The sequence below is a fragment of the Enoplosus armatus genome, chromosome 2, assembly GCF_043641665.1.
Source record: "Enoplosus armatus isolate fEnoArm2 chromosome 2, fEnoArm2.hap1, whole genome shotgun sequence".
In the NCBI taxonomy this organism is placed as follows: Eukaryota; Metazoa; Chordata; class Actinopteri; order Centrarchiformes; family Enoplosidae; genus Enoplosus; species Enoplosus armatus.
In genome coordinates, this window is record NC_092181.1 from 23,368,944 (window position 1) to 23,384,617 (window position 15,674).

The following is a 15,674-nucleotide window of genomic DNA, read 5'->3' on the forward strand; positions in this document are numbered from 1 at the left end:
AAGGTCAACGTCTACTTCTCACCCACAACTATCCAAAACTTAAAAAGCCGAAACTCATCTCAGAGGGTCATAATTTCTACTCCTCTTCTTACTGGACACACACACCCCGAGCTGCTCGTTCCACCACTGCCGAGATGGATCAACCCACATACCCACAATGCACAGCAGTTAAAGCGCCTTGGCTCCGCTCCAGTTTCTTCTACTTTTCAATTCTCTCCTCCTCCACTTGGATCCGTACACTGCCCTCCAGTGGAGACAGCCACGCCACTCTCACCACTCAATCCCCTGACACTTATGCACACAGACCACACACTCACACACAAACAAGTGCACACACACACACACACACACACACACACACACACACACTGTACAGAGCTGTAAATAGTAAATGTGTGCTTTACTCCTCATAAAAAATAGACTGTTGAATCATTACTGGTAATGTGGTGTGCTGCGTGTTTATCATGGAAATTTTTGCTGTATCTCTCATACAAACACACACACACACACACAAATAGGCGGACACATCTGTATAAATGATAAGCCAGTGAATCAGAAAGCCATGTTTAGATAGAAACAGTACCAACACATCCACATTCTCTTTAGCTTAACATTGTCGTCTAACTAAGACTTGAATCGAGAGCTTGAAAAATGTGTCCATGTCTCTCTCCATATTTGTTTACGTGCACATACAGTACACGTGTCGATTAATGCATTTTGATTATGAGCCAGGAATCCTGTTGTGGAATAACCGTAATTTTGGGAATTGGAGCGAGAGACAAGGGACATAAGAAGGCTCAACCTGTGCCAAAAAACTGAATAATGAGGGATGCCTGATTCTGTCCTCTTCTCCTACTGCCTCCAGATGTCTCAAAAAAGGGAAAAAACTTCACGTGGAATGTTTTCCTTCTGACTGTAAATACTAAGGGAACGGGAAAGACACTTGAAAAAGGAAAGCGATGGACAGAAATGGAATTAAGACTCACTGAAAATTGCGACTACACATTTGCCAGGTGCTATGTAAGCCAGTCAAGATCCCAGACGACGATCAGGACTGAGGGGGGACGGAAACGTTTTTGTCACTTTAATGTTTTGTTTTGTTTTCATTCAGGGATGTGATCAGGAATATTAAAATAAAACCGCTTCCCATCATTACTTAGTGGAAGTTGTGTCCCAAAACCTGAAAAAAAATCATGTCCCTGATTAATAATGTAACATAAAAGTGTTTCAAAATGAAGGAAAGTGGGTGTTTTTTTATGTTTTATCATAAGCTGAAATTGGGGATGTGATACTGTGACCAACTGTAGTGTTCTGTTTCTCCTTCTCTTTATTTCTTCCCATGCTTTTATTTTGTTAACTGGTGACCTTGGATTGACCTTTAGCCACCAGTAGGCTAGAGAGTCTTTTTTCTCTCGTTCTCTTTTTTTACCCACAAGCACAAATTCTCTTCAAGGTGACTTTGCGAGATGGAGAAGTAAAACACACTGCCTGGGACACTGCCAGTGTTTTTTTCCTCCCGCTCTAAAACTCTCTGTACAGTGTATAAAAACTGTATTCGTGAACCTGTGTGTGTGACATCACTGCAGCGTGATTGGCTATTGCTCTATCTCAGTGTTACTGTGTGTAAGTACAGTGATCAGTGTGTCTGACTGGCAGCAAGCAAGGGCCAGCCTATCTAGCCAGAGTCATTTCCACACAGACGCTACGCATGCCCTCATACACACACATTGAAACACACACAGATACACACATACACACACATACATGCTGTACAGACATCCACATTCAATACACACACACACCACAGTTTCTTATAAAACCCATCTTTCCCTACTTTTGTCTCATTTACATTCACTTCTAGAGCTATAGTAACTACACGCCCTCCCACGGCTGTGACATCACACTGATAACCATTTGCATTATGGGTGATGTAGTAGGTAGTAACTGCATTTCAGAGAAACTTGGAATCTAGTAATTAGCTGAGCGAGCAGAGCCCTAACATTCAAACACCTTTCAACCACCGCTCCTGTACAGCATTTTAATATGTTATTAATAATCAATGACCACTTCTCGTATTAGCGAGACAATCTTACATGTGTGATTTTACTAGAAAGAAAATGTCCATGTTATGGTAACAATGCTACCTATGGTCTAGTACTTTACAGTGTTTTCTGCACCATCGATGCAAACGATGTTAAGATCTGTGGGACTAGTCACTGATTAATGGCCTTTCATAATGTTTTTAAACTCTTACAACACTCTTCATATCACAACATGTTTTTTTTTTTTTTTTCTCTGTCTTGTAAAAATCAAACTTTAAAGATAAAATAATAGCTAGCTGTTTTGTAGGAGAATAAAGGCAAGAGCAGCGTTTTTCCTCTCTTATTAATGGTGAATGACTCTCTGTCTTGCTATGTTTTAATAAAACTATTCCAGTGTAGTCTGCACGCCGGACTTAAAATTGTATTTGAATTCCTGTGCAATGCTTTCTGGGATTTAACAAATCTGGTAGGGTAAAAAAAAAAGATCCACGCTCGGTGTGTAAGGGTCAGTATTGTTGGTGTGTAAGCGTGTTCTTAACAGGACTTCAAATACACCTTTGACCAGGTGTGTCAGACAAACAATGTTTTCTATGGCTGTTTTTATTTTCTGATGGTTTAACTAAGATATTAATGATGTACATGTCAAAACTGTGGTAATGATCATTCAGCCTGGAATAAATGTTTTAAAAAAAGAAATTAAAGCAACTTTAACGTACTGATCAAGACTGTGGGCTCTTTTTAATGTGAATGATATTATTATAAAGAAATAGCTGAGGGACAGAAAATATGATATATCAAATATGATCAGAAGAACGTCAAACATACCTGAAATACCTCTTTCGCGTATTTACTTTAAATACACATTTTCTTATAAATAAATACTGTTCCTCCTCACTGATGCCATTTAGATCTATTAAGGTATACATGGAGGTGAGTGTGCTTGATACCATGCATTCACTTTGTATCATTAAACTACACCGGACTTCACAATCTTGAGGAATTGTCTTTAGTTATCTCCACCTAGTGGTCTTTTTAGTGCAAGCACATCATTCAAGGTCCAAGCTCGACTGCACATCCACACTTTTTCTATAATATAAGGAATGTTTCAGACTGTGTGTGTGTGCAGCAGCACTGGATCTAATCAGCATCAGTGTAGTAACAAATATGTGAATCCAGGTGGCATGGGGACTCTCAGTGTTATCTCTGAGGATCTATCCAACCACAACGCCCGACATCAGTGTTCAACAGTGAACACCAGTTGGAACACCAAATCTGTAACTCACTGAGGAAAATATGTATCTGCACCAAACTTTACAGGGAGTTTTAAAAACACTTAAATGCAACTTTTCACACTGAAAAAAATACATTTAATTGGTTGACTATGGAGTTATTGAGGCGTTTTTTTATATCAAATATGGTATGCTCACACAAAGGTAATTCACGATGGTGACTTGACACTGCACCAGAATGGAAGGGTAGGTTCCCCTGAATCATATGATGTATAACACTTGATACCAACTAGAGAATAAGCTCAGAATTAAAATATAAAACTATGTCCAGGTGTTTCTTTTGTCTATTTATGTTAAGGGGGTTTTAAGGACAATGAGATTTAGTAAATAGTATTTTTGATGAAAAAGATGACCGTAAAGTTAAACAGCCTCAGGCACCACCCTGATGAAGGCAAGAAATGTTTGGTGAGTAAAGCATGGTGTACTGAGGAGTTGTGCGACATGTCTTGTACAAACATGGTGGATCTGTGAAACTCTGACACCAGAGCTTTATGGATCTCATATAGATAGATCTAAAAAGTGTGCAGGTTGATCTTCATCCCATCTAGAAACTGTAGAATAGAGTTTCGAAGGGTCCACCAACATCCAACTCTCAAAATATGTACTGCATGTATTATCACTGTACTGCTCTTAAAGCTGATGGTGTTGCCAACTGCAAGAAAAAAGGTCACACCTTTTGTGACAATATGTTTAGTTCCACCATCCATGGACCTTTACAAATATGTCTGACCTGAGAAAAACTTAAACTTAAATACCTTTTGTTTGAATAAGTATTATTGTAGGGTTGTGTGTCTGTCAGTTAGATATACAGCTAAATATAAAAATGGCTCAGGGGGACCAGCAGTGAGCCAGTTCCAGTAAACAAAACTACTTGTTACTCTTTGCAGTAACACATGCAGCCAGCAGGTGTCACACTACACTCGGAATTACCATTAAACCTCAGAGTAATTTCACAAATTCACTACCGTGCATCACTGTTTGTGTAAGTGCTCCCCATGGTCCACACAGTGCGACATCTCAGAGTTCACAGTGGGAGAGAAGGTCACGGCGCACACACACACACACACTCAACACACAGGCATGCAGTCCGCTAATGTTTTGCCTTTATCTCTCCAGGGCCATGTGTATGGCTCGATCAGATAAGAGGACTCCTGTTGTTTCTTTCTTTGTGTGTGTGTGTGTGTGTGTGGGTGGTGGAATTTTGTGGGGTTACGGGTGCAGAGGAGGGGTCTCCAGACAGGAACCCATCAGCCCATAAACAAGGTCAGAGGTGAAAGGTCGAAGCGGTGTCTCTTACAATCCCATTTAAAATCCCCCAAAGTGTTACAGCACACAAACGTCAGAAGTATTTGACTGAAAACTGTTTTTATTGACTTCAACCAAAATGTCTACATACAGTCCAGATACTGGAGGGAGCATGTACGCTTCAGAAGCAACGGTTCATCATATACATTCATTTAACACGGGACAGAATTTAACTTAATGACTTTCATTCAGTTGCAACAACTGCTTTCAATGCACAGAAAGATAGAAGACGACCCAACATGAGTCATTTGTCAGTAAAACCTCAAAGGGGATATCTTTGTCACACTGCTACTGTATAATGTTTTAAAAGCAGTCAAACATCATTAACAATCATAATCCACTCATTTAAATGGATAAAGACAGCTGATAACCACCTTTTTAGAAGAATACTTTATAACAGGCCTCACTGGATAAGTTCAGAATATGTAATGAGTCCATAAAGAGGTTTTAAAAGAATAGTTCATTCACTTAGGAAAATACTCTAATTAGTCTAATCATAATAATAATAATAATATTATTTGCTTTCTAAGAGTTAGATGAGAAGATCGATATCAGTCTCATATCTGGACGGTAAATATGTAGCTGGAACCAGCAGCCAGTTAGCTCAGCTTAGCATAAAGACTGGAGGAAACAGCTAGTAGTTTTGTATGAGGGTAAAAGAAATCTGCTTACCAGGAGCTCTAAAGCTCACTAATACACAATAACACATTAAATATTGCTTGCTTTGTGGTTTTACAGGGTCAGAGTCAGGCTAGCTGTTTCTGGTTAGCTAAGCTAACTGGTAGCTTCATATTTAGCGTACAAACATGAGACGGGTATCAATCCTCTCACCGAACCCTTGTTAAGAAAACAAATGAGCGCACTTCCCCAAAGCTTCTTCTCTAATGTCCTTTTATCATACGATGAATTGCAAACAGCAGAAATAAAACAGCAAAGTGCTCAGTCATTATGATATACTTCAGAGAAAAGATAATACTGAACACTGAAAACTTCAGATACGGAGTCTGGTTTCTGTAACACCATCAAAATCCCCCTGTTGTTTTTTTTGCCTCATTATGCTGAAAAATGATCAACTGTCCCTCCTGCATTTCTGTGTTGATTACTTCATCTATTTACTGTAACAGTGCCATGTACTGAATACAAACTGGAGCATGTAGGAGTGCAGGGTGGCGAGCAAGTAACATATTCTCACACATTCAAAAGAATGATCTTTCACAGCTGACAAAGTGGAGAGAAGACACTGGAACAGGCTACATTAAACAGAAGCAGTTTAGAGTCTTGTATCTTTTTGAATGAACACAACTCCTACACTATTAACAGAGGGAGGGGAGTGGGACAGTGGGATTTCAGCAATAAAGCTACATTCAAAATCAGTCTCATCTTTAGCCATGATAGAGGCTTAGGCGTGGCTCCAGGGATGATAATCTCAATCTGTCGGTTCGTCATTTGGTCCAGCACATTGGTTCAGAGTGAAACACCTCGAAAATTATTGGGTGGATTGCCAATAAACTGGTACAGACATTCATGGTTCCCAGAGGATTAATGCTTTTGTAACTTCGGTGATTGTCCGACTTTTCATCCAGCACCAGGATTATTCCGGTTTATTACTACTTGGGTCGTATTTTCATAGTTTTGGTCAGTAATAATATTGTACTCACTACGGTAATTGCTAAGATCTGGGAATGTGGCAACATCACTGAAAATAAGTTTTGTGTGGGCAGGAAACTCAAACCTCCAGGTTAGTCAAACTTGAACTGGAATATAAAATGAAGGCGAACAGCGATTACAAGAAACATTTCACGAGTGCTCAGTTTCAGTTTCAGTTCCAAATAAAATGGTTTAGATAATGCAACATTTAAAATTTGCTTTTTCGCATTCTTAAACGAGAAGACTGATAACACTCTCAGGTCTGTTTGGTAAACATGAAGCTACAGCCAGCAGTCGTTTATCTTAGCTTAGCACAAAGACGAGAAACGGCTAGCCCGGCTCTGTCTAAAGACAACACAATCTGCCTTCTAGCATCTCTAAAGCTCACTTATTTAACATGTTACATCTCCCTACAAAAACAAACAAACAAACAAAATGACAATTTCATCAACAATCTGACGGTCTGACTGCTCGTGTCTTGCCCCATCTGACTTTTTTGGAGCTACAACGTGTGTGTTCCCAGATCTCAGCAGTTACTGTGGTGGGTGCAATGTTATCATAACTGATAAAATGATAATAAAAATAAAGAAACAAGCCGCAACAGCCCAGAATTACCCTCTAAGCCTCACCATTAGATGCTAACGATAGCATTAAGCTCAATCCACAGCTGACAAAAAGGACAGCTCTGGCCCCCTCAGACAGAAGACAGATAAGGCAGGTCTGATAGTCTCAGCTCTACATTTGGAGATAATTTCTTTTCTTCAGGATCTAAGGAGCACAATGTTGTCGCTCCATTTTTCATCCATCCAAGAATTTTGAACTTTAGTCTTCTTCGCTTATTGCAATTATTGACCTTTTGACACCCAACAGAGTTCAGGTGTCAAACTAATACAATGGTAGTCCTTCCTAAAAAAAAGTCGGCCTACTACTCAGACAGCTGAGGGACATGAGGAAAACGTTTCTGTCCGAGATTCTTCAGGACTCCGGATCCAGAGGAGGACAGCAGTGAGACCCCTTGTTATTCCTGGATGTCTGTAATGATTTCCTCATCCATCAGAGAAAATTGAGTTCAGGCAGACGTTTACTTATTCAGCCCGTCTCTGTCTCTGGGTGGGTGTTAGAGTCGCCGGGGGCTGGGGCACCAAGGAGTGTCTGGGTACAGCAGACAATGGACCGACCTGAACCTGAGAAAGAGAGGGAAATGAGTGTCACAATGCCTGGAAGCCGCCAACTGGGCAAAATAAGACCGTGAGTACAATTAGTCATGTGCATACACACACACAAACCGAACAAAGCCAGGAAACTTGTCATAGTAGTAAAACATACACAACGAGAAGCGCTTACATAAAGAAGAATTGTAGTACACGGTTTTAAAACTGAAGCTCTTCCTGAAACAGACAGCTGCGGGACTGTGTCGGAAATACGGGAAAAAAAATACAATATACAATATGTATTATAGATTGTTCGAAAAGATTTTTAATCTTTTTCAACTAACATGTCTGCCAACAGGTTAGCAAGCTTATCTCATTATCTTACCCTCCCTCCCACCCTCTGGGCACACTGCCATCAGTGTCTATTGACAAGGTACAGAAATGATGACAATTCAATACACAATGACACAATTACTAACGAGAGGACAAAGCAAAAGAAAGAAAGAAGGGAAGGGGGACAAATACAAAAAGAAATCCCCTTAATGTCAGCAAGACTTGAGATAAGATCCGTTTGTGTTTGATCCTTTGTATTGTTTTGTTGGCCTGTAATGTCAGCATGAATGTTGTTCCTGTCAGTGATGTGTTATGGCCTCTCTGCTGTAAATATTCTCAGAGAAGGCCACCTTTTGTGTTTGTGACTGAGCACCATACACTGGATGTTCTGTGGAAAATAAAACAACAAGCCTGCCTTTTTCAGGGCCTCCAGTCACAGACTAAATCAGAGTTTCATATTTTTCTTCATTGGTATTTAGCATAGGTCTATAACAGCAATTTCGAGAGCCGATTAAGCAAAAATGGCAAACATTTTCTAATTCCAGCTTCTCTATTGTGAGAATTTGATGCTTTTCTTTGTCTTATTGTTGGTCATAGAATAGTTTGGAAATTTTGCATTTCTCTTTTTTCTGACATTTCATAGACCAAACAAATAATCGATTAATCATGAAATAATCGTTGTATATTCTGTTGTAGCCCCAGATGTTTCACTGTTTTGTGCTGTGTTCCTTCCTGCATATCGAAGAAACAAACTAACTGAACTGATACACACAGATATTTTACCTGGTGGGATCTTCATTTATTGAAAATGGTCCTTTCAGGTTGACAGTGTTTCTGCTGTTTTCCACTGTGCCGTAGCTGAGAGTCACCTGCAGGGGCGAGAGAAGAAAAACACAAGCTGTTTAGACAGTTGGCAGATCAGTAAGTCTGTGTGTGTGTGTGTGTGTGTGTGTGTGTATACCTGGCTGTGTACGTCTGACACTAGTCCCAGGTTCTCCAGGTGGGAGTGGAACAACGCCGAGCGGGTGAGGCTCACGCCAAGCAGCGCTTCCACGATGTAACCCACAGTGCAGTCGTCCGGGAGACGAATGCGCTCAGCTGTCGCCATGAAAGTGCCATCACTTGACCGAGACAGAAGTCGAGAACATAAGAAAGAGGAGATTTGATGATTTAGCTGAAACAGCACCAAAAATATATATATATCTCATCATTTATCCAAGTGGACGTTTACCTCGCCCAGGGTTTCATCTTGAGTGCGAGGCCATGGCTCAGGCAGAATCCTGCTCCTCCTGTAGCGAACCAGAAACGCATCTGCTTCTGCACACAAACACGTACACATACATTATGAATGAAGGTGCAGTAATCACACCGCGCTGTGTGTTGTGCTTCAACCTTGGGAGCAGGGATGGACAAACCAGTGATTAAAGAAACCAACGATCTCATTCTGTGCGTAGCTGAGCCCAGGAGAAAACCAGAGTGAACCAATGTTTCTTTAATCATTTTTTACTTTTTAATTCGTGCAAACTTAAAGAATGTTTTTAAGACTCAAGAGACCACCCAGGGACTCAGATCTAGATGCATATTTTAGTATGGAGCAGGGAGGAAGGATGTGAAGCTGCATCGCTACGTGAGTGGAACATACAGCATCTCTAACTATACTGAGCTGAAGCTGTCTGAGAAGGTGAATCATATCAAGTTTTGGGAGACATGACCAATTAAACTTTACCATTTCGTTGGTGCCGAGCCTGTCAGTGGCCTCTATTGGTCGCTCGAGGCTGGGCCGGCCGATGTAGACGTCCTGCGTGTGACTGTACTGAGACAAGAGTTTCAGGAGGGAGCCCACGTTCAGGTAGTTATCATCATCAACGTGACAGAACCACCTGCAACAGAGTAAGAGTTAGGAGAAAGTCCTTTCCGTGTTTATGACAAGTTGGTGTGTTACAGTGTGCGTCGAGTGTGTCTTACTTCTTGCCAGATTTAATAAAAGTGTCATATTCCAGAGCCATTTTACAGGAGAGGGCCTGACGATTGTGGGCCGCTGAGCAGTTGGTGTTGATCAGATGAGCTCCTAATAAATCAATAACAAACAAAAATTAATAACCAACCCTGACACAGCAATGGTTAGTTATAATAGGGAAGAAGTAAGAAGAAAGATTTGATAACGCAACTTTGACTCCGTAATCGTTTCAGAAGCAAGAAAGCTTTTTAAAAATGTGATTCCATTATAACCCGACTACCCTAATAAATATCCTCATTACACATATTTCCTGCATTGAGTTGCACAATGCGTCCGATATTGAGAAGAATACCTCATTGAAAGTAAAACAATTCCATGAGTGAGATGAGGAACGGCCTGCTGATTAAACTGAAGTGACTTCCTGCACTTCATGGAAACACAGTATTGCCCAGTCAGCAGCCTGGTTCCTGCTCACAGACTGCAGATAACACTGCTGCTACTCAGCAAAACTGCTCTGTGTGTGTGTGTGTGTGTGTGTGTGTGTGTGTGTGTGTGTGTGTGTGTGTGTGTGTGTGTGTGTGTGTGTGTGTGTGGCTCACCCATCATTTTCCTCAGCTTCTCGTCCTCTCCATCAGTGAACACGTATGTCTGTGGAAAAAAACACAAACACACGCAGTTCATGTTATTCCAGAAGCGTTTATAAACCAGCAGGGAAGCAAAACCACCATCATACAGAAGCGCTCACTGCTCCGCCATCATTGTTTATGATCTCAGGTGAGACTCCACCTGTTTCCTCCGTCACACACACACACACACACACAACACACACACACACAGCTGATATTGGATGGAGGCCAAGACAAAGGTTAGCCTCTTGTCTATCAGCAGCAGAGCAGCTGCTCTCCAACCATGTAGCGGTGTGTGTGTGTTTGTACATGAGTGTTTATGTGATGAGTGACAGGGTTGAGGGTCACTGTGCATTCAGGAAGGCACGTAGACCCCTCAACTTTCCACAGGAAGTAAACACACACCCCGGGTGCGCATAGAGAGCAGTCAGTAAATACTGTCTTGGCTCCGTCTTCCTGGTCAACAGATTTGAATTGAAACAATGACAAAGAGGTTAAACTGCTGAATCTCAGATTTCATTTTGGGGTGTTTACATGCATGTTGGGTGAAAAGTGTAGAAATCCTTTTTATACATAGTCTCCAAAATTCAGGATAACGCAGCCAGAAAACATACATCATGAACATATAGACAAAGTATCAAAGAGTTTCTATGTCCACATTAAAGCAATATGCTCACAATGACAATGCTAACATGCTGATGATTAGCAGGTATGATGTTTACCATGTTCACCATCTTGGTTTAGCATGTTAGCATGCTAACATTTCCTAATAACCACGAATCACAAAGTTCAGCTGAGGCTGATGAAGATTAATGTCACTGGTTTTGCAGGTATTTGGTTAAGAAATACTATGATGGAGCGAAGTGAAGGGACCACATTTACAACAATTCATCCTCTGGGGAACATGAATGTGTGAAAAAAAGGTTCATGGCAATCTATCCAATAGTTGTTGAGATATTTCAGTCTAGATTAAAGTGGCGGACCGACCTGTGGCTAAAACCATTTATGTGTCCAAGTCAAAACCTGAGCTAAATTTGGCTGTGAAGTAAATGTTTTTTAGACGTCTTGGTTACACACGATATACCTGTTGTTTCAACAGCATTTCAGTGACTGTATTTCAACCTGCTTAACAATAAAACATAGTCATTTAGATGTTGTTGAAACAATGGCTTTATGTCCTTGAAGTCTATAAAACGTTCACTTCCAAATCAGATCAATACTTAATGGGTTGCTGCAGTTGCTGGCAGAACATCAGCGGGAAAGATGCCAAAATTCTGCTTGTGTTTGTGCGATTTAGCCTTCAGACATTAACTGACTGCAAAAGGACTTGACGACAAATAATAAACATAATGACTTATTTTGAAGTTTACGTTAACTTGTTTATTTACTTTGTCCCCTAAAAGATCTATAATTCATACTATTTTCATCTGATGTCTTTGTAAAGATGCTCAAATTACAGCTAAAAGATCAGAACTTCAACCTCATAGTCACTGTTGCATGTCAAATCCATACTGGGGCAATAACGAAAAACATTTCCTAATACCCCCCCAGTGAAAAGACCAGGCTCCACTCGGCAACCTTCCTGCCCTGCAGCACAAATTCAATAATAAATCTTTGGTCCAAGTGCTGCACGATCACATCACTGCCTGTGGTAGAGAGAGAGAGAGGGAAACAGACACTGGGGGGAAAAAGTCCAGCCAGCTGTGAGTTTTTGTCAGTTTTTTTCACTCTGAGCCTCTTAAACCTCTAGAGAGGAGTCAGCTTCTGTGTCATACCAGCGTATGCTTGGGCCAAGCTGGGAAGGCAGTAGGAGGAGGGTGGGGTGGGGTTGGTCAGAGTGGAGAGAAAATGTAATGTCGAGGGGGGGGCGAGGGCTGGGGGGTTGGAGGGTCAGTTGTTCTCCAGGAAACAGCGGCAACAACAACTGAGGCAGGAGAAAGTGGTGTCTGTGTCTGTGTGTGTGTGTTTACTCTTGTGATCAGACACATTTTTAACTTCCCATGAGAAATCTGGTGAGTTCTCAGGGCATTTGTGTTTGTGAAGGTAACACTGTAAGAATATGTGTGTGTGTGTGTGTTTGTTGCTGTATTTCCATTACTCAGCAGTCTTACAGGATAGAGGTGTGTCTGGGAAACAGGTAGAGTTACACACACCTGACCGTGAGAGCAGATGCAGGAATGCGTCACACACCCACACCGGCTGATTTCCCCTACATAAACTCTATTTACATGTCAACAGTCTCGGTGCAGCAGGAGATGAGACTTGAGCGAGTCCTTCCTCAAACACTGAGGTTTAAATGGGAATCAGAGCGACCGCTGTTCGGTCCACAGTCGTGTCTGCATTCGATTACGAGCTTTGAAGCTGCTGGGTGCAGTTTACCACAGCCCCATGTGTTTTATAGCAACAGATTCATCTTTGACTCACTCACCACTGTGATTCAGACCAAAAAACTGTCTGTTCATACTGTTTGATCTCAAATATTTATCTGTGACGCTCTACAGCTGAAACTGAACCCCCCTGTGCCCAATGTGTCTCTTTAAAACCCAGTGGTCATGTTATAAGTCCTCCAGATCACGGGACGGGTGGTTTAAGGACTTGGAAAAGATGGTTTCTAATATGATCAGTGGAGGGAGAAGAATTCAGATCTAGAGCTGCAATGATTAGTCGATTAATTGAAAACCATTTTGGTAATTTTTCAAGCAAAAATGGCAAAAGAGTCACAGTTTCCAGCTTTTCAAATGTCAACATTTTCTTACTCTTTTATGATAGTGAACTGGATATCTTTGGGTTTTAGATCGTTGGTTGGATAAAAAAAACAAAAAACATGTGAAGACAGCACCTTGTGACAGGCCTTTTTCACAATTTTAGGCAATTAATCAAGCAAATAATCAGTAGATTCATCAAAATGAATATCATCAGTATTTGCAGCCCCATTCAGATGATTTACTTAAGCCAAAGAAGAAGAAAAAGGTATAAAAAAAGGTATTAAAAAAAGTCAACGTACTCAGGCTAAAGAATGGCTGCTCTCTTGATCTCAAATTTATTTATCTGCTGTTGGGGAGTTTATAGACACTGAATCACATTTTATGAGCTCGCAAAAATAACTATTAACTACAGCTGTCTGTAGTATATACAAATGTAGTGGAATAGAAGTAGAAAGACGAACAAAAAGCACAAGTACCTTGAACTTGTATTTTGTTACTTTACACCTCTGAAACTGCAAAGCGCTTTGAAATGTAACTTCCTCAACCATTTCAAAGCCACGACTTCTCGGTTTTAATGATGTTTGAAGCTGGCTTTTATGATGCAGATGATAGTAAGTCTCTGCATGTTGATTGCAGTCTCAACTACAACTGAACAATTGTTTTGTTGTATTCGCAGCCTGGAAACAAATCTGCATCTCATTGAGACGACTTGGTGAAATCCATCACCACATCCACCCGAGTCCTCCGGTCTTTCCTCTTCATGTCCCCTGCCTGTATTATGTCAACACATTAGCAGCAGTGTGGCCGGCCTGTTAGCCCTCAGATCTCCCTCTCATACATTACAAAAGGCCTCTATCTCTGTTTTACAATCCCCTGGCAGGCGGGATCAAAGAGCCAGTGGACACAGTCACATTTCAGGGGGGGTTTATAACTTGCTTGCAACTGCAGCAGAAGATTAAGGAAACCTTTACTATACATATACCATGTCCCTCACACGGGATCACACTTCACATTCGGCCAGAGAAGCTCTGACCTTAAGTGATCAGCTCTGCTCTGACATGAAAGGACTCATTTCCCTTCATGTGACCCTTCACCAGCTGATAAATCACATAAAACACAACACAAGATCTCAATGATTTACAAGTAAATAAAAAAGTACTATCTTGTAGTTTATCTCCTATTGTATGACTAGGATTTTATACAAAACAACATACTGTAAAGGCTAATGATTATTCAGTTTCTGAAAGGTTTGGACCCACATTAACTGTCCAAAATGAAGTATGCAGAAGTCCATGTCTCTTCAGGTTTATAACAGCTGCAATAGTCATGTTTTTGTTTATTATTAAGTTAAAATCTCATTTCTATAATTGTAATGTTCCTGTAAGAAATTCCACTGAATTGTTTCAAAGCATCAGGTATCCTGATTCCACGCCACTGGCTCACCTGTTGCAGGTTTCTGGAGATCCAGGTGTCCAGCAGGAGCTCCAGTCTCTGCCGGTGGTATCTCCCGGTAGTTTTGACGGCTATGAACAGGTCGGCCGGGGAGAGATGCTCTACCGGCCCGGGGGGAGCGCTTCTCCGCGGGGGGCCGCTTATCGCTCTCCTCTCCCGGGTCAGTTTCCTGAAATACGCAGAGAAAACTTTTCCGCTCGTCGCCGCAGCAGCTGGAGGCTCCCCCGGGTCTCCGCTGCTCGGGTGTCCGACGGTAACGACCAGCATCCCGGTCGCGAGCAAACAGGTGACCGCGGCGGCAGCAGCGCGAGGTCCTGCCGCTGAGCTGACGGTGCTTTTTGATCCACCGGCGGGTTTCCACATCGTGACGGAGTGGACAGTCTCACAGCTTCATTCAAGGACAGAGGAAAGTCTAAGGAATTATTTTCTTTTGTTTAAAACATCTCCACGGTGAAGACACAAGTTGCAGCCGCCGCGTCGGTCCCCCTCAGCGGATGACCTCCAACTGTGAGACTGCTTGATTTCACGGTGAAATTATAAACTCCTCCAGTGGGCAGGACGGCGCCTTGTTCAACCAATGGCCGGTTCGAGCGCTCGGTGTGGGCGGGGTTAACCAGCAAAGAGGCGCTGAGGTCTCTGGATGAACATCCACATGGCAGCACAGACCGACGAGCACACTTCATGTACTGCACATAGCAATTTACAAAATAGAGGTTACAAAGTGCTTTGCAGGAAAAAGAAAGTGAGACAAAATGCAATATACGAAACCAGACAATATATAAAACAAAGATAATTTAGTGTATAATTCACAGTGAAAGTAAAAAATCCAGAGAAAGCCAAAGAAATGAAATGAATATTAGAAATTTTAGAAAAGTTTTCAGCTTTGACTTTGGAACAGCAGACTCAGGTATTTGCTCTTTGGTGGTATAAATTCTGACAAGTTAAAGGAAACAAAACTTTTTTTTTAGTCCACCATAAGCCTCCAGACCAGCTTCAGTGCTCCTTGGCATAGATTCTCTTGTACTCTACTGTAGGCATGAACACCGCTCTACCACGAGAAATCCCCTCCTTTGGTGTTGATGATGGTGATGAAGAGCACTGTCTAACATCTTGGTCCAAAATCTCTCATAGGTGTTCAGCTGGGTTGAGCTCTGGTGACTGTGAAGA

General features: G+C 41.5%; 1 protein-coding gene across 1 annotated transcript; it reads right to left on the reverse strand.

Annotated features, from left to right (window-relative positions):
• Window positions 1-7,165: 7,165 nt before the first annotated feature.
• On the reverse strand, window positions 7,166-14,853 carry LOC139296475 (beta-1,3-N-acetylglucosaminyltransferase lunatic fringe-like). The gene is made up of 8 exons (XM_070918885.1): window positions 14,499-14,853; window positions 10,324-10,372; window positions 9,733-9,832; window positions 9,494-9,647; window positions 8,999-9,084; window positions 8,729-8,888; window positions 8,551-8,636; window positions 7,166-7,467 (listed from the first exon to the last, which is right to left on the reverse strand). The coding sequence occupies exons 1-8, from the start codon at window positions 14,772-14,774 to the stop codon at window positions 7,401-7,403; spliced, it is 978 nt and encodes a 325-aa protein (XP_070774986.1). The 5' UTR covers window positions 14,775-14,853; the 3' UTR covers window positions 7,166-7,400.
• Window positions 14,854-15,674: the final 821 nt, after the last annotated feature.

Bases quoted from the DNA above. Each gene is read 5' to 3' on its own strand.
- LOC139296475 (XM_070918885.1), bottom strand. From the start codon at position 14,774: ATGCTGGTCGTTACCGTCGGACACCCGAGCAGCGGAGACCCGGGGGAG. The intron at 9,085-9,493 runs GTAAAGTTTAAT...GTTTGTGTGCAG, and splicing joins GGCTCGGCACCAACGAAATG to AAGCAGATGCGTTTCTGGTT. The intron at 7,468-8,550 runs GTAAAATATCTG...TCTCTTTCTCAG, and splicing joins ATAAATGAAGATCCCACCAG to GTTCAGGTCGGTCCATTGTC.